The sequence below is a fragment of the Vigna angularis genome, chromosome 6, assembly GCF_016808095.1.
Source record: "Vigna angularis cultivar LongXiaoDou No.4 chromosome 6, ASM1680809v1, whole genome shotgun sequence".
Taxonomy (NCBI): domain Eukaryota; kingdom Viridiplantae; phylum Streptophyta; class Magnoliopsida; order Fabales; family Fabaceae; genus Vigna; species Vigna angularis.
This window is the reverse complement of record NC_068975.1, coordinates 35,008,744-35,036,336: the sequence shown is the minus strand read 5'-3', so window position 1 is coordinate 35,036,336 and position 27,593 is coordinate 35,008,744. Positions and strand designations below refer to the sequence as shown.

General features: G+C 33.3%; 2 protein-coding genes and 1 pseudogene across 5 annotated transcripts; 1 reads left to right on the top strand and 2 right to left on the bottom strand.

Moving 5' to 3' along the window:
• Positions 1-3,247: 3,247 nt before the first annotated feature.
• LOC108341787 (dormancy-associated protein 1) lies at positions 3,248-4,606 on the bottom strand. Its single transcript, XM_017579437.2, has 3 exons — positions 4,447-4,606; positions 4,110-4,326; positions 3,248-3,592 (listed from the first exon to the last, which is right to left on the bottom strand). The coding sequence occupies exons 1-3, from the start codon at positions 4,541-4,543 to the stop codon at positions 3,556-3,558; spliced, it is 351 nt and encodes a 116-aa protein (XP_017434926.1). The 5' UTR covers positions 4,544-4,606; the 3' UTR covers positions 3,248-3,555.
• Positions 4,607-7,408: 2,802 nt separating this feature from the next.
• LOC108341188 (uncharacterized) lies at positions 7,409-8,559 on the top strand (annotated as a pseudogene).
• A 3,425-nt stretch (positions 8,560-11,984) lies between these two features.
• Positions 11,985-26,361, bottom strand: LOC108342838 (uncharacterized). 4 transcript variants are annotated; one of them, XM_052878849.1, is made up of 8 exons: positions 25,295-26,361; positions 22,508-23,051; positions 22,134-22,342; positions 22,017-22,048; positions 21,698-21,932; positions 20,709-21,559; positions 20,470-20,595; positions 11,985-12,361 (listed from the first exon to the last, which is right to left on the bottom strand). In XM_052878849.1, the coding sequence occupies exons 1-7, from the start codon at positions 26,025-26,027 to the stop codon at positions 20,566-20,568; spliced, it is 2,634 nt and encodes an 877-aa protein (XP_052734809.1). In that variant the 5' UTR covers positions 26,028-26,361; the 3' UTR covers positions 11,985-12,361; positions 20,470-20,565. The 4 variants fall into 4 exon arrangements, with proteins under 4 accessions (XP_052734809.1, XP_052734806.1, XP_052734808.1 ...); XM_052878846.1 differs by having other exon boundaries at positions 20,709-21,932; XM_052878848.1 differs by having other exon boundaries at positions 20,709-21,932; positions 22,134-22,339; positions 25,295-26,360.
• Between the last annotated feature and the right edge of the window lie 1,232 nt (positions 26,362-27,593).

Genomic DNA, 27,593 nt, shown 5'->3' with positions numbered 1-27,593 from the left:
TGTCTACTAAAACTCGGTTGGTAAGATGTACCAACTGAAAAACAAACGAACATAAACATGATATAAAAAACTTATTTTCCTAAAACAATATTTAATATTGTAATAAATGGACTTGTATTCAATCAATAGAATATTTAATATTGTAATAAATGTGTAATAAAAATCTTAATAATCATAATTCTAACTTATATTTATAATTTTTTTTATAAATTTTTATTAGAGTCACTCTCGTTGCTATTCAATGTTTTTAAACCTTATTATTGAATTGTTTAAACGAATTAAATGTTTAATTGATTTTAATGGTGACACATCGATTTTTTTCTTACCCAGAAGATCGATTGTACTATTACTATCTGTATGTACATACATTACAATAGTCAAATTCCAAGTTTAGAATTGGTAGGGGTATGTCTTTGTCGTATACTTTAGTTGGGGAGAGCGTGATGTGGTGTAAAAACCAGGTTTTGTAGCTAGGTTAGTGGGCGTAGAAATTGTACCATTGTTGTGAGTAGCACAAGATATGCTAGATAAAAAAAAAAGTATTATTGATGTTTTTAGAGTACAAAATCAAAGAACAAATTAGAGAAGCTTAAATTTTGAGACATCGCCAGCAAATGTTGATTGATCGTAGTTGTAGAAAAGTTTAATAAAAGTGGAGGGTACTCCATTATTCTATTTTATTTTATATATTGTACAATGATGACAAGAGTTTCATACCATTTTAATGAAGTTCTATTTTTTTAATTTATTATTTGCTTCTTTTGCAGAATATACACAACAAAAACTATATTTAAATGAATTTGATTGTTTTATTGTTTTGTTCTATGTTCGTAAATGTTTAGTAAGTCTCCCAGATGTTAACATGAAAACAAACCATCATTAAAAAGTATACGCATTAAAAAACACTTTAAGCAAATTAAGTTTCTTATATTGCATGTTTTAAAATCAAATACTAAATATTATTTTATAGTAACAGTATTACAATTTTTTAAGTGAAATTAAAACCAAATTTGTTAATAAAAGTCTTATAAATAAAATTTTAGTGAATTTTAACACTAGTAAAATTCTACTTAAAGTTTGTAAGTTTTTCAAATTATTCTGAAGAAATTATAATATCTGATTTTTAAGCTAGATGAAAAATATTTAAAAAAAAAACTAAAATTTCCCCAAATGTAAATTTGAGCTAAAAACTAACAAGACAAGTCTGAGGAAGAGCAATAAAAAGGGGCAAATTGAATAAATGAGTGGGAGAAGAAAAATATCACTAGATGGAGTTAAGGATGACAAAAATATCCACGTTTATAGATATTTGCGGATAAAATCTGTGACGAATAGTTGATACCCGCGGATATTTACTACCCGCAACTCGCGGGTAGCTGATATTTTAATATCCGCTTATAAACGGATCAGGTGCGGGTATTATACTATCCGTACCCGTGGATACTCGCTACCCGCAAAAAATAAAAATAAAAATTTAATTTATATTTTATTAAGTTAAATTTAATTAAAATTAAAATTAATTTATATTTTACAAGATTAAATTTAATTAAAATTGAATTTAAATTTAAATTTAATTTAATTTATATTATATTTTATATTTTTTTTAATTCTATTTAAATTATTTTAATAATTTATTAAAATATATTTTTTTTAAATATTTACGGATATCCACGGGTATCCGCAGATTTTAAAATACTCGCAGATATTTTTTAAACGGATATCCGTGCGGGTAGCAGGTGAATTTTTTTTTTGTCGGGTCAAGTTACGGATAGTCACTATCCGTACCCGACCCGTTGCCATCCTAGAGTTATATACAAAAGTGTGTACAAAATTAAACAAAAATCCATTGTCAATTTAGGTCATAACTTGAATAGAATATATTCAGTGTGGGGGATTGATTGAACACAGTAAATATTTTAATATTATTTTAAACTTTAAAAAGTATATAAATATAATTATATAAATAAGAATTGAAATAGACACGAACATGTTGCATCATTATATTTGCAAGTTTTAAAATAAAACGTCTACACCTGATCACATTCAAAGAAATCAGTCAAATAAAGCAAGCATAGTCTAATAGTCTAAACTTATACATTATTTATAAATTTGATCACTATATCATTAATTATGATTAGTGCTTTAAACTCAATCCGATCTATTACGGATTAATCGATTAGCTCGTTACTTAAATTAATTATATTTTTTTTCAATTAAGAAATAATAATTTATTTAATTCCAATCTAAATAATATGAAAGAATTTTAAATTATATTAATATCAATTAAATATAAAATTTCGTTTACACAAAATATTACAAAATCTTTCAACAAAACTTTTAATAATAATGATTAAAAATATTTTTTCATAAAAATTGAATTATTAAATATACATTTGTGAATTTTAATTATTTTATGTAAAAATATTTTGTAAAATAATTAACCCAATAAAAAAATTTATTAAAAAACTAAGTGGGTTGAGGTTCTAGCACTTACCATGATGCATACATAGAGTAATAAGTGAAGTTGTTTTTTGAGGTTCACTCAGAAAACTATGCTACAATATAAGCCCGAACAATAAATAGTTTCACTGAATTGCAAGTTTCTATCAACAGTTTTCAGACATTAACAGATCTCCCACCCAAAATGTGACCAAATAGTAAATAACTTTATTAAAAAACGATATTTCGAATTATTTGGCAATGAATTTGAATTGCACCAACTCTATTTCTATTTGATGTTTGTATCTGAAGTCTAGGATAAGCTTTACTGGTAGGCCCCCTTTGGTTTGGATAAGAACAAGTAAGACAAAGGCAAGAAGAAAACAACACGGGCAATAAATTAATTTCAACTTTTTTTCTTTAATTTTTATTTAATTTAAAAAGAATCTAGGGATAAGCTTTGGTAAAGGTTTGTCCAAAATACAAATCAATGTGTAGAAGCTGAAATGAAAAGGAAAGGATATCTAATTTATTGTTTTCTTTTTCCTAAAAGTTAAATATCAAGACAGAAAAGTCAAGGTTTCCCGATATTAAATTTTCGATCTTCAAACTACAGATAAGATATCTCTGTCATTGTTACATACCTCAAAATCTTCAATTATTACTAAATAAACAGCCATCAATTTCGTACCATTTTTAAATTAATGGTGCGTTATTAGCAGAAAACATTATATTCATCTCTATCTTTAGCCAAAACAAATATCACCCATTAATATATCACAAACTTATAAAGTTATAAAACATACTGTTTTAACACAATTTAATTTATTTAATATTAATACTTAACAGAAGGGGTAAAGAGATTAACCAGATGCCAAAGTTCAAGGCATATGTGGCTAATTAACAAAACTTAAAGAACAAACAAAACAAAACAAAACATGCTAGTTATTTAGCATTTTACATTAACTTGCTCACGAAAACCAAACACACCGGTAACATTTTAGTTAGTAACAGACCAATAAATTCTCGACACATAATGATAGTAGCTGCAAACGTGGCATGCGATCCACGAAAAACGACAATATTTACATGCAACCCACGCGCCTCCTACACGCCTCAGCGGTGCCTGCTCCTGGTCTCTCCACTGTACAGCCTGCAATCAAATACAACCACTTTCATCTCAGCACACAACCTTTACAAAAATAACCGTTTGATTTAAGTCATTTCAGATCAGCCGTTGATTTCTCAAAAGATCTAACGGTCTACATCACCCCAATCGTGGGTACTCAATAAAACGCATCCCATAAGCAAAAACAAGTACGTAACAGTACCCAAGACATAATAATGATCCAAACCTGTAAATATTAGCAAAGATAAACCGCACTATTTATTAAAAAAAAAAGAACTGTTGTCAAGTGATAAGTAAGAGTTAGATCTAATTCATTTAACAGAATTTTTTTTTGGAAAAATTAGGTTAAAAAGAGAAAACATGACTAATCTTTTGGCATAACAATTATATGCAATATATATTTGAATGCATGCAAGGTTGATATGATAAAGAGAACGTAGAAACAATAACAAGGTATAAGAATACAAGATCTGGAGTACAAACTTTATTGTAAAGAAGAAAGAAAGAGAGTATATATGTATATTTATATATATATATATACCAATCGTAGACAGTGGGAGTGTTGGGAAGAGGTTTGTCAAACATCTGAGCACCGATGGTCTTGGTGGCAGAGTTGCTCCCAGGATGGAACACGCTCCTCCAAACGTTGTCAGATTTACGCCCCGATCCCGGTGTCGTAGGTGTGGACGGAGTCAAAGGGGTTGTCGGAGATGTCGGCATGGACAAGCTCTTCTGCAACTTGCTACTTTCTCCTTCATCTACAACATCCATGAGTTTGAGAAACGTTAAAAGTGGAACATCTAAAACATGTAATTTTATATTATAGTTAAGGATTGTTCTTGACTATAAAAGAATGATGGATGTAACAAAGGGTGCACCAGTTTTGAGGGTGGTGAGTTTTCTGAGCTTGCCAAGGCCACGGTCGGGTTGAGGGCCGGCGACAACATCATCCCAGAGCTTCTCTAGCAGAACCATGTTGGAAGAGTTGATGGAGGAAAAGTGAGTAATGGGGGATGTTAAAGTGGTTGTGGAGAGTGTATATATAGAGGATGATGATGTGTAGACATAAAATATCTATGTCCAAAATGGGAGGGAATGTTATGGTGCATCCAAGTGTAAGTTATTTTGGTTAGGATGTGATGATGGGGAGTGGATGTAGTAAAAACATGAGGTGGAAAGAGTGAGACAAAAGTGGATAAGGATGAAGACTTGGTAAAACTGTGGGAGATGAAAATTGAAGTATATATTTAGCACTGTGGCTTGTCCTATTCTGAGATAATGTGGGGTACGTGGTGATGGGATAAGGACTTTAATTCATGGTGGGCCCCATTCCTTCATGATTCCTATAATCTATCTATATATATATATATATATATATATATATGTATTCTTTTACTGGCAACAACATTAATCATGCAGTGGTCATGTGATGTTGGGGCATGGCTCTGGATAAATACTACACTGGAATCATCTAGATTTGGGAGAATTTGTTTGTTTTCCCACGGTAAATAAATAATGCATAATATTTATCAAATTAAAAAAATAAGGTATAGTGTTACACTTGAAACAAAAGCTACAAAAATTTGATTGAAATTTTCATTTTTTTAAAAAACGTATGATCACATTTGAAAAAAAATTATGTTGTTGATGGCTATAAATTACATTAATTTTAACAATAAAAGACTCACAACTAAAGTTCTTTATTATTGGTACGGTAATAAATACAGATAAATTTATACTGACATATTTTGAAAAAAAAATCACTTTACAATTTCATTTTCATGATATAATAATATATTAATATTTTAAGCTAAAAATGTGAAAGTGGTATTGAAATATTAATATAGTCAGTTGTAGAATGATTTTTTTATGTGCATGTCCTAAATAAAATCAAACAAGAAAAACGTTTTTATATCAGAAAAAGAAAAAATATACTAATTTTTAATCCGTGACTAATTAAAATTAGCCTATAAATTTATGCAGTAACATTTTAAGCTTCGTTTGGGATATTAATAATTTTTTATTTTATTTTGGGTTTTAAAATTTAAGTCAGAAAACAAGATAGGATGAGTGGCTGATACGATTTACTTAACTTACTATTGAAAATAGAAGAAGAGGCAAAGTATAGTTTTTAAGTTTTCTAATGATGTTTAATCTCTTTTGAAGTTTTTCTTCACAATTTTTTAGTTATTTCCATGAGTCCACTCCAGTGAATGTAAGGCTTAAATTTGAACATAGATTAAACTTTGATTTACAAATGGAGAGTTTGAACATTAAATTTTCGATTATAAAATTTGTAACTTATGACCTAACACGAGACATATACCTCTATACTATAAATATGGAAAAAGAAGTTCAAAATATCTTTATATTCTTTTATTTTTTTTTTCATAAATTTTCATGATAATAATTGATAAGTCAACATAATTAAAATGTCAAAAGCCTAGCATAAATTTATTTTAAAATATTTTAATTGTATAATTTAAAAATCAATTTTGAAATATATATTTGAAATACATGATTTCAACTATATATAATTTAAAAATATACTGTTTATTGTGAAGTACAAAATACATAATTCTCATTTTTCTTCACTTTTTTTTTTGTCTTGGAAATAATTAGTTGGTTCTTCACAAATGTTTGAAATACATTAAGACCATCATAATATAAGTCAAATTTAGAGAATTTTTTATCACAGCTATAAGAATTACGATTAAGATGTTTCCTTCACCAAAAAACATTATGTAAACTGACTCTCTGGAAGCCATCAATTTCATTAATAGATATTGGAAGATGATCTTTTTCTCTGTACACAAGATACTATCCCTTAAGGTGAAGATTCATCAACTTGCTCATTTTGGAGGCATAGGCTCAGTGAAGCGAACGAAACAGCGAATATGACAAAAACACAATCTAAGTGTTTGTTTTGCTCCATTCTCTAAACATTAAAAAAGGCAGTGGTAATTTTCCATGTTTACACGTTTTATACGTCAAAATAAAGCCTCTAATTGATTAGGTTGACTTGCGTTACACGCTTTAAAATTACAGCCAAACAAATATTTCTTCGAACCACCATTTATTTTTATTTTTTTAAAGCAATACGTCATCACCAACACCTTCAGTGATGTTTCTTCGTCTTTCTTACAACATTATTGAACATTTCTTACATTTCTCATTTATTCTTGAATGTACTTTTCCGAAATGTAAATATACATTCAACAAAGTCCATTTCGAAATGAGTTTGAGGTTCCAAAATCTTTACGGAGATGCTGAAAGAAAAAGGCACACTTCTACTTTATTCCAACAAAGAAATATTTCAACAATGAACCCAATTAGAATAACACAAACAGACTATTTAGACAGCATAATCAGTCGCCTCGGCATCAACAGCCATTTGTGCAATGCAAATAAATTAGTCTTTGGGCCACATAAAGGATCTATTTGGATACTGGAAGTACTTAAGAGTTATTACAAATATAATTTAGAAGAAAAATAAAAACATTTTAAATTGAGGGTTGACTAAGCTTTGGTATTTCAAGTCCACAAATTATAAAATACAAGTAGAAAATTCATATTTTTATCATGTGAAAACCCAATAATAGTAATCTGAATTCACCTTTTCCTCCGTTAGTTGCGTTAATAGTACTATACTCGGATACTCCGACACTAGCGACGTAGTAATCCTCATTATACCTCTTTACCATTCAACCTCCTAAAACATCAGTGTACTTCTATCCGATTATTGAAGACATGCATAATTGCAAAACTTGGATTCTTTCCTAATCCAAGGGTCGCCCAGTTTTACTTGTGCTTCTACTTGATACCAAATGAAAATGACCAAATCAATTCAATAACTTGGACTAGTGTCCAATGCCAACCGTCGCACGTCGGTAATGTAACATACTAACCAGATTAGAAAACGACAGAGAAATGTATTAACTATGATTCCACAGCAAAGAAGCAGTAAGAAAACACTTGTCCGATACTTGCCACACACTATATCTTGGAAATATCCACCAATATAGGCAATTCAGACTCCTCAATGTATCCAACACCTGCCATCTATACGGGCCAACTGGAAGATGTTACAAACCTCGAACTAAAGATGACAAACTTCATACACAAACTTAAGTTCAATTAGCAACGTATTGCATCAAAGAATGTTGATAAAAGATAATGTACAGATCATGCCCCCTGTGTAACGTTATCTATGTTCACCAATTATGATTTATCATTCTTTCTTGATCCAACATGTTAACTTCTCAGGAAATACCCCTAAAATTAAATATGCGTATTGGCGTATCCCCAACGCCAATACCAATAACAATTTCGACCCGGCATACCACATTCCAACTGAATTAAAAGTGAGGTCCCAAAGTCTGGCGAGTTTCTGCATAAATATACAAGGTTTCATCCAACATAGCCGTCTAGGTTACAAATCAATGGAAGGAAACAAGGTCACCTCCAATGTTGCGTATGATAGCATTGCATATTCATTGGACTCGATCTCTTTTTGTGGCCTTGTTTCTTCTATTCAAGACCATCAACCAAAGCCCCCTTCTCCTAACCGGGCTGACACTACGTGGTCAGCAAGCATGACCCCGAATTTGAATTTGCAAGCACTATAGCAAACTTGAATTCTGCTGCCATTCAATCAAGATCACTCCAGCTGACAAGCTTATTTCCATTGGTCAACTTCGGCCACAAGAACTCGCCATCCAAACAAATCAGATTTTGATCACAAATCCACCCAGTTCCTCAAGCTCGTTACAAGCAACCCATAGTAGTAGTGAGATGTCATGCGGTAAAACAGGCAGCAATATGACATATCATTAACATAACAAAGCAAGAAAGAATACAAACAAGAAAAGGCCGGAACAGGGTTTGGCCAGGAAAATGAAGTCTCTTCTATCACCATGTCGACAATGTCGATTTGTTAAGGTTCTGTTAAAGCACATACTATATTCCAAGAGAAAATCTTAATTTACTGACGCAAGGTTTATTCTGTGTTCATTCATGTAAGGCCAGAAAATGTAATCAGAAATCTATCATTTTATAGCTAAATTTTGTCTGAGGAGAATACATGTGACGTGCTTCATTTCAAGGTCAGTCAGTAACACCAAATGATCAACAATATAAACCTGTTGTACGCTAGGGATACTATCTATCATTTTTTGTTTTATTTGGTTGATTAAAACTATAAAAGATTCAACTTCTATGCACTTGTTCAACCATTTGTTACAAAGTTGGCCATCGACTCTTTTACTTTGTCAGCTCACGATATTAATATGCTCAAATACAAATTTAAGATGCTGCTACCTTGAAGGTTTAAGTATCTACATGTTAGGCATTACTACAGAAATGGTGCAAGGATGCTCATTTTTTGAAAGGTGAATTGTAGAAGTTGACCAATAAAACTCAGAAATCAGAACGATAACAGATGGCACTCGAGCATAAAAACGGTTAAAGCAACTGCACTATTCACATTTGAATGGCTAGGTATAGAATAAATGCTTAAGATTTCTATGCTTGTAAAACATTTTAGATGCATAGATAAGGTGTGCATGCATTTTGATACAAGCTTCACCAGCTTATGCGTAAGTCCAACAAATTTCATTCTAAAGTACGATTGATTGTTTATGTAAAATGTAAAAACTGAATAAAGGAAAAATAAAGACTCAGTTACTGTAGCACGAGATAAAAGTCTAATAATGAACAACAAACTTTATTGGATATTTGGCAAAAGTTCCGAGCTGGAGTGTAGATACCCATGTGCCACATGTACACATAAGTATGAATTTCGATTGATAAAGTATAAACTTAATTTTAGCAGCATCACGTATAACAGATATAATTTTATCATACATTGAATCCTATAAACTATGGAGTATGTTTGGATTGAACTATATTTAGAGGTTTTGTTCCCATAAACTTTTTTTAATTGTACTCTCTTGTTTGGTAACATTAGTGAAAATAAGATTCTAATGGATTTTGTTTTCAAATACTCAAGCCTATTATGATTAAAACCTAACAGATTATTTTCTAGCTAAGTTGTTTTCCTATTTTATCCCCAATAACTGATCAATTCAAATATAAAATAACTATTACAAATAACTTCAAATGCTTTTTTATAATGATACAAAATAAACTAATTTTAGACAATTTATCTTATAATCACTTGTCACATCGCATATGGACATAGGATTTTTATTTCCATTTTCTCAAACTCTTGGTAAATCTAATAGATTATTAAAGCACACCGATTCCTTTTTCTGCTAAAAGAGTTCCTATTAGCTGAATATGGGTTTTCAACATAAAGGAAAATGCTTATGGTTCTATAAACAAATGGTCTCAACAGCAGGGAATTGACATTAATCAAACCTTTTCTCCAGTAATAAAGCATATTACTGTTCACAATTTATTTTATTTATAGTCACTACCAAGTGATCGCTTCATCAATTTGAAGTGATCAATGTTTTTAATGGCCTTCTTGAAGAGGCTTATAAGACAACCTCTAAGGAAGCTCCTCACACGTCTTTGGCTAGTACATTGCATAATGCTATTTATGGGCTCTTTTAGATTTATTATATTATTAGATATCTTATCTTTACCTTTTATCTTCAGTTAGTTTGTTATTATTTTTTATTTGCATTTTGGGCTCAGTCTATATTTCTTCTATTACAAATATAGTATCCTATGTGTATATTCAACACAAGGGAGATTAATCCCACATATAATTTTCACTATATTCAACATGGTATCCAGTGCCAGGTTCTTTTAGGAAAAACTTTTCGTTGCCTCTACCGGAGCTACTACCACCATCACTTTGTCAGAGTTCCAGTTTCGACCAACGGCCACACGGTTTTGATTGTCTTGGCCAAGCAACCACCGTGTCGTCAATGACACATTCATCGACGATCTTACACGCTCTCACAAGCCTCTCGAAGTTGTCAATTTAGTCCTTTTTCCATTGAGCGTGGCGACACATCCCATCTCATTTTGGACAGTGATTCAAAGCGTTGAGGTCACCTCTTTCTCATCCTTCAAGATCTGTGCTTAGTTCCTTGATTGGAGAATCTTGAATTTTTAGGGTTTTTCTCTATCGTGATCGTCCAAGACTTCTTCCGCTGTTGTCTCTTTTGACCTCTCTTCTGTCATCGGTGTGTTTGACCTATCCATATATGCTTTTTCTCCCGTGACAAATATGGCTTTTGTTAGTTTATTTAAAGTTGGGGTGGTTCTTCAACAATGACCTCTTTATCTACCGGATGTCAACAATGCATTCCTTAATGGCTATTTATAAGAAGAAATTTATATGAAGCAACCTCCAAAATTTGTTGCTCAGAAGGAGTCTTCTGGGTTGGTATTCCGTCTTCTATGTCGTCTTCGCAAATCATTAATAATTTGATGTCATTCGAGTGCAGAAGTGAATATTTTCACTAAGTCTTTATTGATTATATTAATAACAAGTTTGATACATACAATTTGTATGCACCAACTTGAGGGAGAGTGTTAGATATATTATATTATTAGATATCTTAGATAGATATCTTATATTTATCTTGTATCTTTTATTTAGTTTATTATTATTCCTTATTTGTATTTTGGACTTGGTCCATATTTCTTCTATTGTAAATATAATACCCTATGTGTATATTCAACACATAGGAGATTAATTCCATACATAGTTTTCACTCTATTCAACAGGCTCAACCAAGTTCCTTGAACTTGGTTTTAGTGCCTAAAAACCACATGTATTAAATTTGGTTTCCAACGACAACAAATGCAATCATTTCACTATTCATTTACAGCCAACACTTTTCCCCTGCTATCTTTTGGTGTACATTGATGACAAAATTTATAACTAGCAGCCTTTTTTACCTTGGTTCAACATCTTATCACTTAGCTTCATTCCGCTTTCTCTCTTAAGCAGCTTGGAGCTCTGGATTATGTTTTGGTGGCTCTCATTATTACTCAAAGCATGTGTATTAAGGACCTACTATCTAAGACAAACATGATCGAAGCTAAAGCATTTATATTACGACGCTAAGGACCTTTTGCTACAAGGTCTAAGCAAGGTTCTAATCTCTTATCTGATCCCATTTAAGCAGTCCAAGGTCAATATGTCTCCACCGGTAGTTTCTCACCAACTTGAGCTTGGGTAGGGAGAAGCTTCTAACGGAATGCCCTTTCTTTGTATCTGTTAATAGACCAAGCCTGGAAAGCTTACAGTATTACTGTAGAGCATGTAATTGGTGATCTTTCTAGAAGTTACAAACTCTTATAGTATTGAGTCAGCACTATACAGTGTTTACTTCGCAAAGAGTCTATTCAGAGCCTCTTCTACAAATATGTACAATTCATTGCTTTCAGCAATAATAAAATTCTTTGGTTTTCTGTTTAGTTTATCCGAATATACAAAAATGCATTAGTATTTATCCTTGTCAGTTATAGCAATCACTGTAAAACAGTCATAAACAATATCCATCCAACAAATTTCTATTGAGGGAGGGGGGACAATGTGCTAACTCACATGCTGGATCATAGTAGGCTGATTGCAACTTTTAGTAGATCAACAAATTTTCAAAATATACTAAAAGCCTAGCGAAGTGTCCAAAAAACACTGGTTTCTTCCTCTCCACTGCAACGAATTAAGACACTTACTCTTTGCAGTCTGCTCTTGGCATTGGTATCCAAGACATAGCTATCACTGAATGCTGTCAACAGACACATTCTCTATTACGTTGTTGCAGTCAGATTTCATAGATCTTCCCGGCTTGCAGTGTTCTTTGCCTGGCACATGTTTGGAAATTAATAGAAAACTCATACACTGATTTATTATTATGAAAAGGGTAAAAGATTCAAAATGAATGAGACTCTGTTAACAGCAGAATATATGCAGAACTCAGTTACAAGTTAGTTGTAACTGTCCAACAGAACAGTTACAGTAATCAACAGTCTAAGAGAAACCACTGCTGTAAGAGAAATAACAATTGTATAACTGAAACAACACTGACAGACCCAATACATTTCAAACGGAGTATTGCACTCACAGAAATTGGTTGTTGTTCTTTGCTTGGTATTGTTTGGTATGTGTTGTTAGGCAGCTGCTTGGTACATTGAAGTTGTTTTTGTATCATGGCTTGTTTGGGTGTTGTTCAGTTTGGGCCATTTATTTTCTGTTCTTCATTTGTTTTGTTGTTAGGTATTGTTCTCTTTGGGCCAACTAATTAGTTTTGTTTTTTTCTGTACATGCAATTTTGCATGCTAGGAAGAACATTGTTGACTGTTGATCTTTTTTATTCTCAAGCTATGACATCCCCTCAAGTTTGGAAACATTGATTTTAACTGACTTAGTCATGACAATATAAATAGGATTGAAAGTGTTTGTATCTTGTACACTTTGACAGTTGAATACAACTTTCATTTTCTTAAACTCTATAAATCTACCATCTACATGTGAGCCTATTTTCTAGCAACACCTACCCATCCACGCCTCTCAATCTCCCCATATTTGTTGAGTCCAATTGGCTTTCCCCAGTCCCAACATAGCATGTCAGATGTCTCCAAATCCAATTCCTCGTCATATTGTTAGTTTAACAAATGTCCGTGTCATTCCTATAAAAAACTCACTGCATAAATAAATCATGACACCAGGGACTCCCTAGTGTCCAACTTTGCTTCAAGGCACAGTCAATCTGATCAGCTGTACAAAACTTTTAAGAACATCCCAACATAGATGACATTCTTTTGATATTTGGATTCAGTTCCATGCCTTCAAGACACACGCTGAGGTTTGAAACAAAGACTTTAAGCATACACTAATGATGTCAACTGTCTCTACACTATCAATTGCAGTCTTGTTAATTTGAAGAAAGATAACATGGAAATCACAAAACACCGTTGTTTCACTTCAGAATTTGAATCATAATCCAGAGACCCCACAAAGACGATAGCAGCCAATTTTTAGAGTTGTTGCTGTAGTAGGTCCCCCTAAAGTTGACTCCATGTGCAATCAAATTTTATCAGCCAGTTCTTGCATCTCTCACTAATACTCCGTCTTTCTCTATCTCTATTGACTCTATGATCACACATAAGCATGTCAAGATGGCTAATATTATCGATGTCATTTCTCCTCATTCCTCTCCCTAGCTGATTGATACTGCTAATACGTATAATGGATTAAGCTGAAAGCTACAATGCAATCTTCCACCGCAATTGCTTATGATTTTGCATAGGTAATCGGGTGGTTGTTCCACTCTTGGCCAATGGATTCAAGATTCTGGTACTTTGGGTCATGTGTCTAGTAAAAAATATCTTTTCCAATCTCTCTTATCCAAATAACTTGCCCTAAGTTCACATGATTTCTCAAACTAAAGTTGTCAGTCTGTCACAAAAAACCACTTCCTACTGCTAGGATTTAGGTTAAACTCTTCCTTGAAAACTGTCCTGTGAGGTGACAATTTCCCCGACTTATATTCCCTTTTTTTTCATAATATATTCCTAGCCAATATGGAATTTGGGTTTTCCCCAGTGAGTCATTAGTTGGGAAACACATCTAAAGCACCTCCCAACAAAGTCAATGAGCAAGGTTTATCTTCTCTTTGCTTAGTTCATTCTAATATTTGAGTCTAAGTCATGTTAGTTCTCCAATACGTTACTAATGCTTTGTCACATTAATGAATAATTACTCTCGTTGTACTTCTTAGTTTCTAATGAGGAATAGATATAAACATTGTTAATTTTTCAAAGCTCTTAGTTGTAAATTTGCACTCAATTTGTTATGACTAGGTGCAGCAGATCATTGTATTATTTCTTCATTTATCACTTGCAATGTTATCATAACTGACCATTTACCCAGTCAAAATTCTGGGTCCGAAGGTCATTGGATGAACCAATGGGTCAAAGATTGAATTGCATAAACTGACGTAATTATACGTGTTTTATATATAAGATCTAGTATATAAACTAAATTTGACACTCCATATACCAAACATCTACATGTGGTGACTTGGGCCCCAACATGTTTGGTGATCTCACTACTTTTAGAAATCCCAAGGACTTGCTTGGGTTATAGTCCAAACTTTTACAAAATTCAAAATATTTTATATTCAAATTTCACGTGTTCAAGTATGGTTTAGATTCAAATTTGTGCAAACTTTGTAGGATGCATGACTTACCGAAGTGTGAACATACGGGAGACCTTGTTGGTTGTGCCTAGCTTGGTAATGTTACCAGACTAGTTAGTAGTCCAATTTCCAGTAGAACCAACCAATCCACCCCAAGTTTTTTAACAATAATCCCATTTATTTATATAGTGGATTATGTTGACGACATTTTTATCACTGGAAATGCCCACATCAATCATCTGTGTCTCAAAGATCATCATCTAACCTAACAATTTCAAACCTACGATTTAGATCCTCTCAAATACTTGGGTATTGAAGTTACCCAAACTACTATTGGCTTTGTTTTAGTCAAAACAAATATTTTGGACATTTTAGGAAATAAGAATGATTTGATTGCAAACCTTGTGAAACCCCATGGATCCAATGTCAAGTTGCTCACAAAGTAGGAGGAACAACTAAAAGACATTGGCAAATATTATTTCCTGATACGTAAGCTTAAACTATTTTACAACAACTAGATAATATATCACCTTTATTGTAAGTATGGTAAGTCAACTCTTGAATGCTACATGTGATGCTCCATTGGGATGTAGGTTGTGGTGCAAATTGGGTATGATCTCCATTTAATAGAGATCCACTTCAAGCTATTGTGCTCTTCTCAGAGGAAACTTCATCTTGTTAGAGACAACAAACAAAATGTAGTTGCTAGATTTAGAGCAAAGACTAATTATAGGGTTGTGGAAGCCACGACATGAGATTAATGTGACTTTGACAATTACTTTAATTATGAGTGTTCGTTGGATCAGGTTTACCTGATGACTGAACTCAACCCAATTAGATTTGGTTGGGTTTCACTTATGATTGAGTCAAACTTGACACAACCCAAACTAACCCACTCTTACACAGGTTGGATCGTGCATTTAGTATGGATGACCCAATACCAAAACCAAAACCCGCACTTATACTTGTGCAATGAACAAATTGTCTTATGTTTTCTTTTCATGTTTTAAATTAGTATGGACAAAACTTGTTATGATTAGACTTATTGTTTTACTTGAAGTCTTGGATTAAATTTTGTAAAGATTGTGTTATTTTTTAATTAGGTTGATACTTTAAAAAAAAAAAAAAATTTAAATCTTGACCTAATTGACAAACCCAATCCAAGCCACTCATGAGTGGTTGGATTGGATTGGCTTTAACATAAAAAATGCAGAAACCCAACATTGATAGTATTTTGGTGGGTTGGGTAATGGGTTTACTCAAATGCTAACCAACCCAACCCACAAACACCCGTAACTTTATCTATTAAAGTTTGGGCATGCCAATGAAGAATTTGATTTGTAATATCCAAAGGCTCTATGTGTTGCTTTTAATCCAATCTTTTGCTAGAGAACTAAATATAGAGAAATCAATTGTTATTTAGTGAAAAATGAGACCTTGGAAGTGAAATTACAATTGACTCTCAATTTAGTGAAAAGTTCATATCTTCATCAAATTCCTCAAGGGTTGCAAGGATGCATATATTTCTAACCTGAAAAGTACACATAATACAAACATCCCATGTTTAATTAGACTTCAACACATGTAACATATCGGTACAAGAACTCATTATTGTACCCCACTTATGCAAATATAAATGCAACAGTAAGTAGCCTACATTAGACATATTCTCATAAAATCTAATAAAATAACTAAGTACTTTTAACAAAAATCAACCTTGCCAATGACCAAGAGAAAACATTGCAGATAGAAGGGATGGGAAAACCTTGAACATGCCACAAACTATAGAGAATATTGACCGAAGTGGTACGTTAAATAATGATGTTCACAAAGGCATGGGTTTAAATGATGGAACAAAGAAATATTGATGATTAAGCAAAATAAGATTATTATCTTACTGATATCAGAATTTCTGTTAACAATAGCAAAATCCATGGTTCAAGGGTAACAAAAATATGCCATCCATAAAGATAAGAAGCTGAAATCAACAACAAAACTATGATAAAGAGAATAAAAAAGCAACACATCACGTTGCTAGGGGACTTAAACTAGCAGTTATTAAAATTTTCTCTATAGTCAATGATTAGTATAACACAAATTCTTGAAGCAAAAAAAAATGAATGTTAATATTAACAAATGGGACTTTAAAAGACCCTTTTTTACAAATTGAAGCTTCTAAACTCTAGTCTCTTGAAATGTTAAGAACTTGCTAAACTACACAAAGGATTTATGTTAAGAAGTGGACCTTAAGTCTAACTCAACCCTACAAAATCGGCTTGTAAAATGAGGTTTGCACCCACTTATATACTATAAATTGACCCTATCTCTAGTTAATGTGAGACTTCCAACATACCCACTTACGCCGAGGTATATATATTCGAACGTGAGACTAGACATTAATGGATGGTCCGATAGGAATCTGATAGCGGGTGAAATAATATGTCCAACAAACAATAAATCTCACTAGGATAGACTCTAACAATGACTCTGATACCATGTTAAATTTAGAAGGGAAGAATATCTGCATGTTGAGCTATACTAATGGCAGATTTACTGTCATAGTATAGCTTCATAAGTTTTTACCATCTTATCTTCAAATCATCTAATATAATGTTAGGTTCCTGGGTTTGGAACCTAACAAGAAAACACTCAAAAGATAGAAACAGAAATGAAAGAATGAGTTTTGCTATTATTCACCGTAAACGAATCTCTTTACAAGGACTGAGTTTGGGAGCATAACCTCCCTCTAGAGAGCCTAACCTCCCTCCTCAGGATGACAAACCCTGTTAGACTACAATCAAACAATCGACCCCCACTACAATTGATTATTTGCTATTTATACAACCAATAACCCCGCTCTTCCTAACTGCTAAGGCAGTTAAGGCAATTGGGCATTTAATGTTTTATTCCTTCACTCGTAAACTCTCCATTCCTAACATATAATCTTTAGCCATAGAATTTCACATATTCCTTGGGCCATGGCTCTAAATTCTGCTTCAGCACTTGATCTAGCCACTACATTTTGTTTCTTGCTTTTCCAACTCACCAAATTTCCACCAAGAAATGTGCAGCATCCTATGGTTGATCTTCTGTGCACAATTGACCCAGCATAGTCTGCATCCATATATGATTCGATACTTAGACTCTTGTTTCTCTTGAAAAATATCCCTTTCCCTAGAGTACCTTTTAAGTACTGAATAATTCTAAAGACAACGAATAGTTGGGACAGACTTTGGTGGACTTTAATACCATTCTAAGAAGTAGACTTTAAGCTTAACTTAATCTTATAAGATAACTTGTAAGGTAAGGTTTGCACTCACTTCTATACTATAAATTCATCTAATTTCTAGTCGATGTGGGATCTCCAACAATTCCCTTGAACAATATACTAAGGATTTTTTATGAAGGTTCTATTAGTTTTATTTATCAATGAATTTTTCATAATTCAATATCCATTCAATACAAGTTTTCCTTCATCACTCTTCACTAATCGTTTCTTATATTTAAAACCTATAAGGAGTGGAATTGGAACTCTACACTCATAGTAGCTTGTAACCTTTAGATGCAGATTGTAATCTAGTTGGGAATAAAATCCATAGCGAATAGTTGGTATCTGCGATTATTTATTTATTACCCTCTGGTAACATATATTTTAATACCCATTTATAAATGGGTTGAGTGTGAGTATCATACTACTCGTATTGTGGGTATCCATTACCCACAAAAAATTAAAATAAAAATTTAATTTATATTTTATTAAGTTAAATTTAATAAAATTAAAACAAATTTATAATTCATTAGGTTTTTAATTAAAATTAAATTTTAATTTATATTTTATATTTTTTGGTAATTTTATTTATATTTTATTTTAAAAATTTATAAAATATCTTATTTTAAATATCCAAGTATCCATGGATTATCCGCGGGTTTTAAAATACTCGTGGGTTTTTTTAAAATGGTATCTGACGAGTAACAGGACAGGTAACGAGTTGATTAATTTGTTGTGGGTCGGGTAGCGAATAGGCACTATTTGTGCCTGACCCGACCCATTGTCATTCCTACAAGTCACCTGCTATTAGACCACTATCGAACCACTTATATATGTCTAGTCTCATGCTTAAGATGTATGTGTCACACATGGACTAAAGATAAAGTGAATTTACAATATATAAGTAGACATAAACTTCATCTTACAAGTCAGTTGAGATAGGCTTAAAGTCTCTTACAAGTCAGTTGAGATAGGCTTAAAAGTCTCCCCTTCTTAAGAAAGATTAATGTTTGTGAAGAATAGTGATGCTTCTAGGGGCATGAAGATCGAGAAGAAATTATTTGAACTCTTGCAATCACAGATAAAAGATGAGAAGTTCAACTCTACTATCCATTACATGTAACAATCTATTTTCTAAACCCAAGTTCTTGTACAAAAGTCAAAGAATGGGTCTTAATTCTAAAGCAATGCAAGGCATTAATGGTTTTATTCAAATGCTTGCTAAAACCAAAGAAATGCTTGCTAAAGTCAAAGTGAGTTATTCAACAACAAAGAGGCCAAAAGGTCTTTTTGGGTTGAAACTGCCAACTCTAATTGCTATATCAAAAGATTGTTTATACTTGTACATCTTGTACATACATTAACTCTTATATATAATGAAAAAGAGATACAATAGCAAGGAACAAAATCAATAACTAATAAAGGGAAATATTTGCTAAAATATTTCCCAATTTGATGCAATCAAATCATATCTTTAACACTCTTCCTCAAGCATTTTAGAAATGTCGTTAACACAACATTCCTTGAGACTTCATGAACATTTTAGTTAGTTGGTTGCTAGAGCTGACAAAACAATGACACAGTTTCACACATCGATTTGGTGTGCGTGTGTGAAAATGTAATCTCTAGGAACTAGCTAAGTTCCAAGCATCAATTTGGTGCAAATGTGTAACATGCAAAGAAATTAGGAGCACATGGTGGCAGTAGGCCATGAGTCAAGCAACATAGTGGTTACAAAGAAGGGCAGCTTGATTGTGAGGCTGGGTCATAGGTTTTGGAATACTACCAAAGAATGCTTAAGGACATAACTTTTGTTCAAGAGAAAATAATGCTCGGAGAGCACGATGACTATTGGAGAGCAAATGTACTTTCAGAGCTTGAAGACTACCAAAAAGAAAATATTCTCAAAGAGCACGACAACTACCATATAGCAAAAATGTAGCAGTGGGTGTTGTGTCAGGGCAAATGCTTATAGAGAAAAAAGTCAACAAACCATTCACAAAATAGGTCAAGGAAGATGGTACCACTTTGAAAACATCTTCAAAGGATTGTTTGTAATTGTATACCCAGTACACGCTTGAGGATTCTAACTATAATGAAGAAAAGATATTTGGTAGTACACGCGTGAGTAATCATACTATAGCTTTTTTGGAGCCAGCCAATACCCACCGTCATTTAGGATTTAAAGCACTGAACTATAAAGTACTGGACATCAACACATTTACAATAATTTCGAGATTTCAGACATGAAAACGATAAAAAAAAATAAAGCATCCCATCCGTCTTTCCAAGTTGCTGCTAAAGATCTTGAAATGCTTGAAAATTAGACCAACTGCTATTAAACAATTAAATGTAATCATGTAAATTAAGGAAAATAAGATATCCTCATAAACCATGCAATTCATGCAAGTTTACTCTAGAATGGAACAAACAAGAGAAGGCACGGATAAAAAGATGCATAAATATTTTGAAGAAAATTCAAAACCAAAAAATTCCAAATCAACCTTCTTTATGAAAAAGAGAGCCTCAGACAGAACTTTTCATGAACTACGACCAGGCAATTGATCAGGACTGTACAAAAAAGTGTTTTGGCTTGCATATCAAGATTTGCCATATTTGTTGACATATCCCTGCAAATCAAAGATATTTCTATTAAATGAAGAACATCACAATGAAACAATAATATCCATGTACATACATATTGGAAAATCACTATAACTGCAAGAAAAGAAAAGAGGCTTACATTGACCAGCTTTGCAATTTTTGCCCGACTTGAAGAAACATATTGCTTGGCAGTATCTATGGTAGCAATCTGATGGGGCTCTATGGTGCTAACAACCTTGTCAACTGATTTTCTGACTATCATAATATGTGCATCCTTGCTAAGACGACCCTCATGCCAAACTGGTTTTAACAACTCTTTTACATGATCAACAAGAGCTGCACGTAACATTTTTAGTGCCTTTGGTTCCTTCTGCATGCTGCCATCCATCTGAAAGTCAACATCTATTTCATGATTTTTCTTATCCCTGTCTCCTCTCTTTGTTTTGTGCCCTGATCCTTCACCATGTCGTCTAGCATCATGCTCAGTCATTTCTCTCTCCTTTTTTGTACTATCTGCAACACCTAAGGTATTTTGTCCTGTGCCAATTTTACCATTTTGATAGTTTACACAAGTTCCTGACGTTATCTCTGTTTCAGTATTCTTTTCATGAGGAACAGAGTTTTTGTTTGGCTCATTTTCATAAAGTTTATTATGAGAAGATACAGAACTTTTGTCATCATTAACACTGGACGTGTATTTCCCAATCACAGCAGAATCACCATAAATCGGAGCCTGTGATGAAGCCAGTACGTTAGATCCTTGAATTAAAAGGGAAGCCTTCAAAGACCCATCCCCTATATTAGGTATCTCAATGCTATCGCGAAGAGGATCATAAAGATCTCCAGGAGATGATACATTCATGGGAGTAATAAAAAAGGATGGCCGGAAGGGCACAGAAGGTTCCCAATCATAAGAACAGATTTTTGATTTATATCTAGTGGGATAAGATGGAACGCTGGAAGAACTAACTAGACGAAAATCCTCCCGCCCTGAACCAGAGAAAGTGGACTTAAATGTGAGATATTCTTTATCAGTGCTCAAAATCTTTTGGGTACCAGCCCCCAAAGATGAATTAAAAGGCAATGAGCATTCTGATTGAGAAGAAATCCGGTGAGAGAGTGACATACTTGAAGATGGAAATTGAGTAACCAGGCTTGAATTTGGTGAATGGTTCAAAAGAGTGGAAGCATGTCCTTTGTATATATGTTGGTTCCGAAGAGTAGTCATTCCATCCTGATTTAGGTTGAAATAATTGCTTGTTGAACTAAATGCAAATCTATTCTCTGGAAACAAGTTGTCCCTCTGCATAAAGTTCTGTTTTTCTTGAGATGGATGCCAACTAGGAGTTTGTTCTTGGTCATTCTGCGTGCTCATATTTAAAGGAAATTCAGAAGAATGCAAATATATGCTATCAAGTTAAGTATTAAATGAATCTAGAGTGCTAACCATCCTTATTCTCTGAACATTGTCCTTAACACCTGTTCCAGTACAATACCTTCGTTAGAAATATGATTACAGAACAAATTTCCTGAATAACTTGACCAAACGAGTTATATGATATACCTTCTTCCACTTTCAATTTTCTCTTCTGATGAGCAGTAACTAAGTCAGCTTCAGCCTCCTGATCTGTCTTATCCACAGTATCTTTTATATGAAGAAAGCTACAAGAACTACCTCTGATACACCATCCTTTAGCAAAAAAATCACATATAATTTTTGGTCGTTTGTTTGTGTTTTTAATTTCAGCACTGGGAGACATACTTCTAGTCCTGCTATTAGGAGGAGTTATCAGTAAAACCTAATGGTTAGCATGTGGACCAATTTAAACACACTGGCAAAAGACAGAAAACTACTTTCAGAAGAGACATCATCCTGTATGAATTGAAGTTTGGTAATATTACAATGTAAAAGAGCATACTGAACTAAAATGACCAGACCTTGACAGTGTTTGCTTCATATCATCCCTTGACTCCTCCCTCTCTAACTGCTTGATATTGTTCCTAGAACTCTGACCACCACTAGCATCCTCAACAATACAATCTTTTGGAAGCAGGCAATTGACCATATCTTGTCCAGTATCACTAGATGACTTGGTGGCCCTGACCCTGGAATCAATATCATTATCATCACATAAATTAGCCTTGCTATTGCAACCTAACTCACTGTATCCACCCTGTGTTTCCTTCTGTAGAAGGGATCCAGCATTTTCAACATCAACTTCTAGTCCTTGACTTCTACAATTTTCAACATTAGTCAGATTTTCTCTAGATTTCGAATGACTTGAAATGTCATATTTCAGGTGAAGCTCTTCCTTTCTCAATGTCAGTATCTCACATGAAGGAACAGATATTTTGAGCATGGCATCAGTCTCTTCCATGCAATGCACACTAGATGGTGGAATTACTTCAGGGTTTTCAGCCACAGAATAATCTGGCCCCAAGTTTTTGTCTTGTTCCTTAGACTCCATTTGTAGGCTCAAATCTAGAATGGAAGATAAAAAGTTAAATCAAAAAATGCATAGAGGAAAAGAAAGGAAACAAAATATACTGCACTATTCAAGAGTGCCCAGACTCCCAAAAAAACCCAGGACTATTCACACTCCATAACTTGGCCCAAATTTAGAATCGACGATAAAAAGTAAATCAAGAATGAGGCATAAAGAAAAAGAAATGAGGAAATATTCTGGACAATTTAAGACTGCCGATTTTTCTCCTGAAAATCCCAGCCCTGTCCACCCTGTGCTCTCCTCTAAAAAGGTGATAAACCCGTTACAACAGAATCCCCTCTCTGATTCTACCCAATGCCAACTTGGCAGGTAGTTACCACATTTCTCTTGAAACTGATCCATGCATTGACATTCTTTCTTTCTTTCTCATGCATAGACCTTAGTTATTTTGGGATTCCTATTTAGTGAAACTGAACTAATTTTGATGGGAATTTATGGACAGAGATAAGACTAATTTAAAGTATATAAGTGGGTGCAAATCTCATCTTACAAACCAGTTTTGTGGGATTGAGTTAGGTTTAAAGTCCACTTCTTAACTTGGAATCAGAGTCATTTTGAGAGTCTATTCTAATGGAATTTGTTGTTTGTTGGACATATTGTTTCACCTACTATCAGACCATCCATTAATGTCTAGTCTCATACATAATATGTATATATCTCAGCATGAGGGAGGTGTGTTGGAAGTCTTACATTAACTAAAGATAAAGCTAATTTAGAATATATAAGTGGGTGCAAAAATCAACTTACAAATCAGTTTTGTGGGGTTGAATGAAACTGAAAGTCAACTTCTTAACAAGAATTAGCCCATTGGATGATTGGGTATGGCTGAGAAATTCATTAAAATCCCAAATACCAAACCAGAATTCTAAGTGTCACTAGATTTTGTGTATTGAAGGAGCAGTGGTGCACTGCTTCAAAAACTTGAGGAAGGGTGTGTCCAAATTAGTGACATAGAAAACCTGAAAATTGAGTGGTTGAAAAGATTTCCCTGAAGTGGTGTGTCGCAAACCCATTATAAGCACCTTGCACCAAAACGTTGTTGGCTTGAAGATTATGTTTAAGAGAGTTTGAGATGTTGCTAGCACAACACCAGGAATTTCTGAAGAACAAGCATTGGGTTAGTTCGTGAGAAGCTTGAGTGAGGGTTTTTTTAGAAGCATCACACTCAATACAGCTAGAAAGTACCAGCCATTAGCTCAGCAAGATTAATAGAAGAGTAACTAATAACTATAACAGATCTCTGATGTTTGGCCAAATTGGGCAGTTTGTGGAGCAGTTATTGAATGGCAGGTCAAGCATTCTAATCAAGGTTATCAAATTCGAGAATTTACGTAAACTCGTAAGAGGCAAGTAAACTCTTAAGAGTCGAGTAAACTCGACTCGTAAACTCATAAGAGTTTACTTAAGATGAAAAAAAATTATATAAATAATATCTTAATTCAAACAAGTCTACAAAATTATATAACTTTAAATAAATAAAATTTATAGTTATATTGTTCATAAAAATAAATATTGTAAAACATAATAATACAATTCCAGTGGCAGGTCAAGCATTCTAATACCACACTTCTCTGTGACACAGCGTCACCAACACCCACCCACACTCAGCAGTATTTCCAGTGGCACCCACCTATGTTCTGAAATTTAGTAATTCTTCCAAGTTTTAAGAATTTACGTCTCTATTCTACGTACAAAATTTCAGAATCGCAGTCATCCTCCGTGATATCCAATTAGAGAAGTTTTAGGGTAGGCTGCAATGCGCTTCTATCCTACCACTAAAAGTGTCTTTAGGGCCGACTGCAATGCGCTATTATAGATTAATAACCACGTCATATACAATTATAGATAACCATGCCACTAAAATTGATCCACGATCACTAGGTTTTTATCCTCAGCAGCAAATCCTTCCTCCCTAGTCCCGCCATTTCCTCCTCTCCCCATCCCCAAACAAACAGTTCAATAAGAATGGAATGACAAAGTAAAAGAGAAACATCAATATGGAATTTGATATGTAAACACACAAAAAGTCAAAAACCACATAAACTCAATGCAACATGTGAGACGGTACCACAGAGAGCAAAGGGCAACACAGCATCAAACGAAGTTACAGAAATATTATTAGGGAAAAAAGAAGCGTGTAATTCATTTGTGTAGCGGATAAAAATAAGAATGACAATGACGATTAATTTATGAACTGCAAAACCTTTCCAATCCTTACCAGCATCGGATGGAGAACCTGTCACCGCCAATCTGTCCTCCCTTACTGCTTCTTTTTGTTGTCCCTCTTTCTCTTTTATTGCTTCTTGTTTCAATTGTTGTTCTTTCTTCTTCTCCTCCATAGCTTTTTCTTGTTGCTGTTCTTGCTCTTTCTTCTTCTCCTCCACTGCTTCTTCTTGTTGCTGTCGTTGCTCTTCCTTCTTCTCCTTCGCTGCTGCTTCTTGTTGTTGTGGTTGCTCTTCCTTCTTCTCCTCCACTGCTTCTCTTTGTTTCTGTTGTTGGTCTTCTTTATTATCCTCCAGTGCTTCTTGTTCTTGTTTCTCTTCTTCTCCTTCATTCTCTTGGACTTCTTCCTCCCCTTCTTCTAATTCTTGTTCTCCCTCTTCCTCTTCTTCTACCTCAACTTCTACTTCTTCTTCTTCTTCTTCTTCTCCCTCTATCTCTTCTTCCTCTACTTCTTGTTCTCCCTCTCCCTCTTCGTCTTCCTCTTCTTCTAACTCCGTCTCTTCCACTTCCTCCTCTACTTCCTCATCCACTTCTTCCTCATCTACTTCCTCGACCTCTTCCTCCTCTACCTCTTCTTCAAAATCTTCCTCCTCTACTTCTTCCTCAATCTCCTCCTCTTCCACTTCTTCAGCTTCGTCCTCCTCCTCTGTTTCTTCTTCGACTTCTTCCTCTTCTTCGGATGGATCGGTCTCGATATCATCGGGCACAGGAGAGTCAGGGAGAGACATTGGATTGGATTTGAACGTGCAAAGAGAAAAATTAATGAGAAGAAAACCCCTAATTCGATCGAATAGGGAATCAAGCAGGGGTGGAGAGACACACACAAAAACCCAAACTCACGATGATATATGACAACACAATACAACGCAACGTTAAGGAACACACACGACACGACAATGGTTCAGGAATGCTTCGCTGACGTGTACGCCAGAGTCCTACTACCAGAGGTGCATCCCACTCACCGCCACGTCTTTTCTCCGACGTGTCGCTCCGATAACCCTAGTCCCTTCCTTTCTCCAGTAAAAACTCAATTTCATATGTACCTTTCTCAAAAAGTTTTGGGCCTAACACACCGCAAACATTTAACAATAAAATTTTTTACTCGTAATTTAAGTAAAAGTCCGTGGATGATTTATTATATATAGAATTTTGTTTTCTAGTTTAAAATGGGATGGTAAAATGTATGTTAATATGTTTTTCTTAACTTTCTATTCCACTAATTTAATCAGATGAAATAATATTGTTAGTTGTTGGTGATTTTTTACATAATTGTATTGGAGATTGCATAATTAGATATAAGTAATTCGTTATAAGTAATTTCAACTTAACCTTTTCGTTACTATTAATTTGATGATATGAAATTAAATATTTAATTGTTAGCATGATTAAAGGAATAACCATGATTGCAAGAGAATAGGAGAGCATGCATTCTTCACCCGTGCATCCAGCAAATCATAATTCTAAAATATTTCCTCAAAAATACTTATTCAATAATAAGAAAAAAATAGTTTGACACATATTTTTTTAACAATGTTTTGACATAATACACATGTTACCATTTTTACTAGTTGATTATTTATTTGTTACTATATTGATATGTTTTAAACCCAATAAAAATATGACATGTAAAAATGTTTTCAAAAATCCTATATTAATCTATCGTTGCCTCGAGAATAAACAGGAGTTTCTTTTTCAAGTCTATATTTTTTAATGACCTTTCAATTTAATTAAATTTTCGTTGAAATTTAAATCCTTTATTGGTTTTTATGTTTGTTTGAAAATCTAAATCATTAAATTTTAATCGGTCTCAATTTTATTTGTATTTTTTAAAATACGATGAATTTGATTATTTATGTTAGTATAATACTAAATATGTTAACTTATGTGTCACGTGTTAATTTATTTATGATTTTTAAATATTTTTAAATTTTTAAATTTTAATTTTTTTAATTAATTAATTAAATATATATCAAATTAGATTAAAATAATTATTACTTTTTATATGTTAAATTATTTTATAATGATTAATTTTAAAATTGTAAGTATTAATACATTACTATTATACGTGTACATCATTCAAATAATACAATACATCACCATTTTAAAAAATAATAATAATTTAAAGAATAAATTGATAAACCAACCTTTATTCCGGTCTTTAGCCTCTAAAAAAAACCATTGAATTAAAAATTCAACCCAAATTATTAAATTTGAGCGAATTAATAAACCGATCATTGGACCAAATTCCACTCTTCAAACTCTGTTGAATATGCATATCTGGCTCATCGAACTAA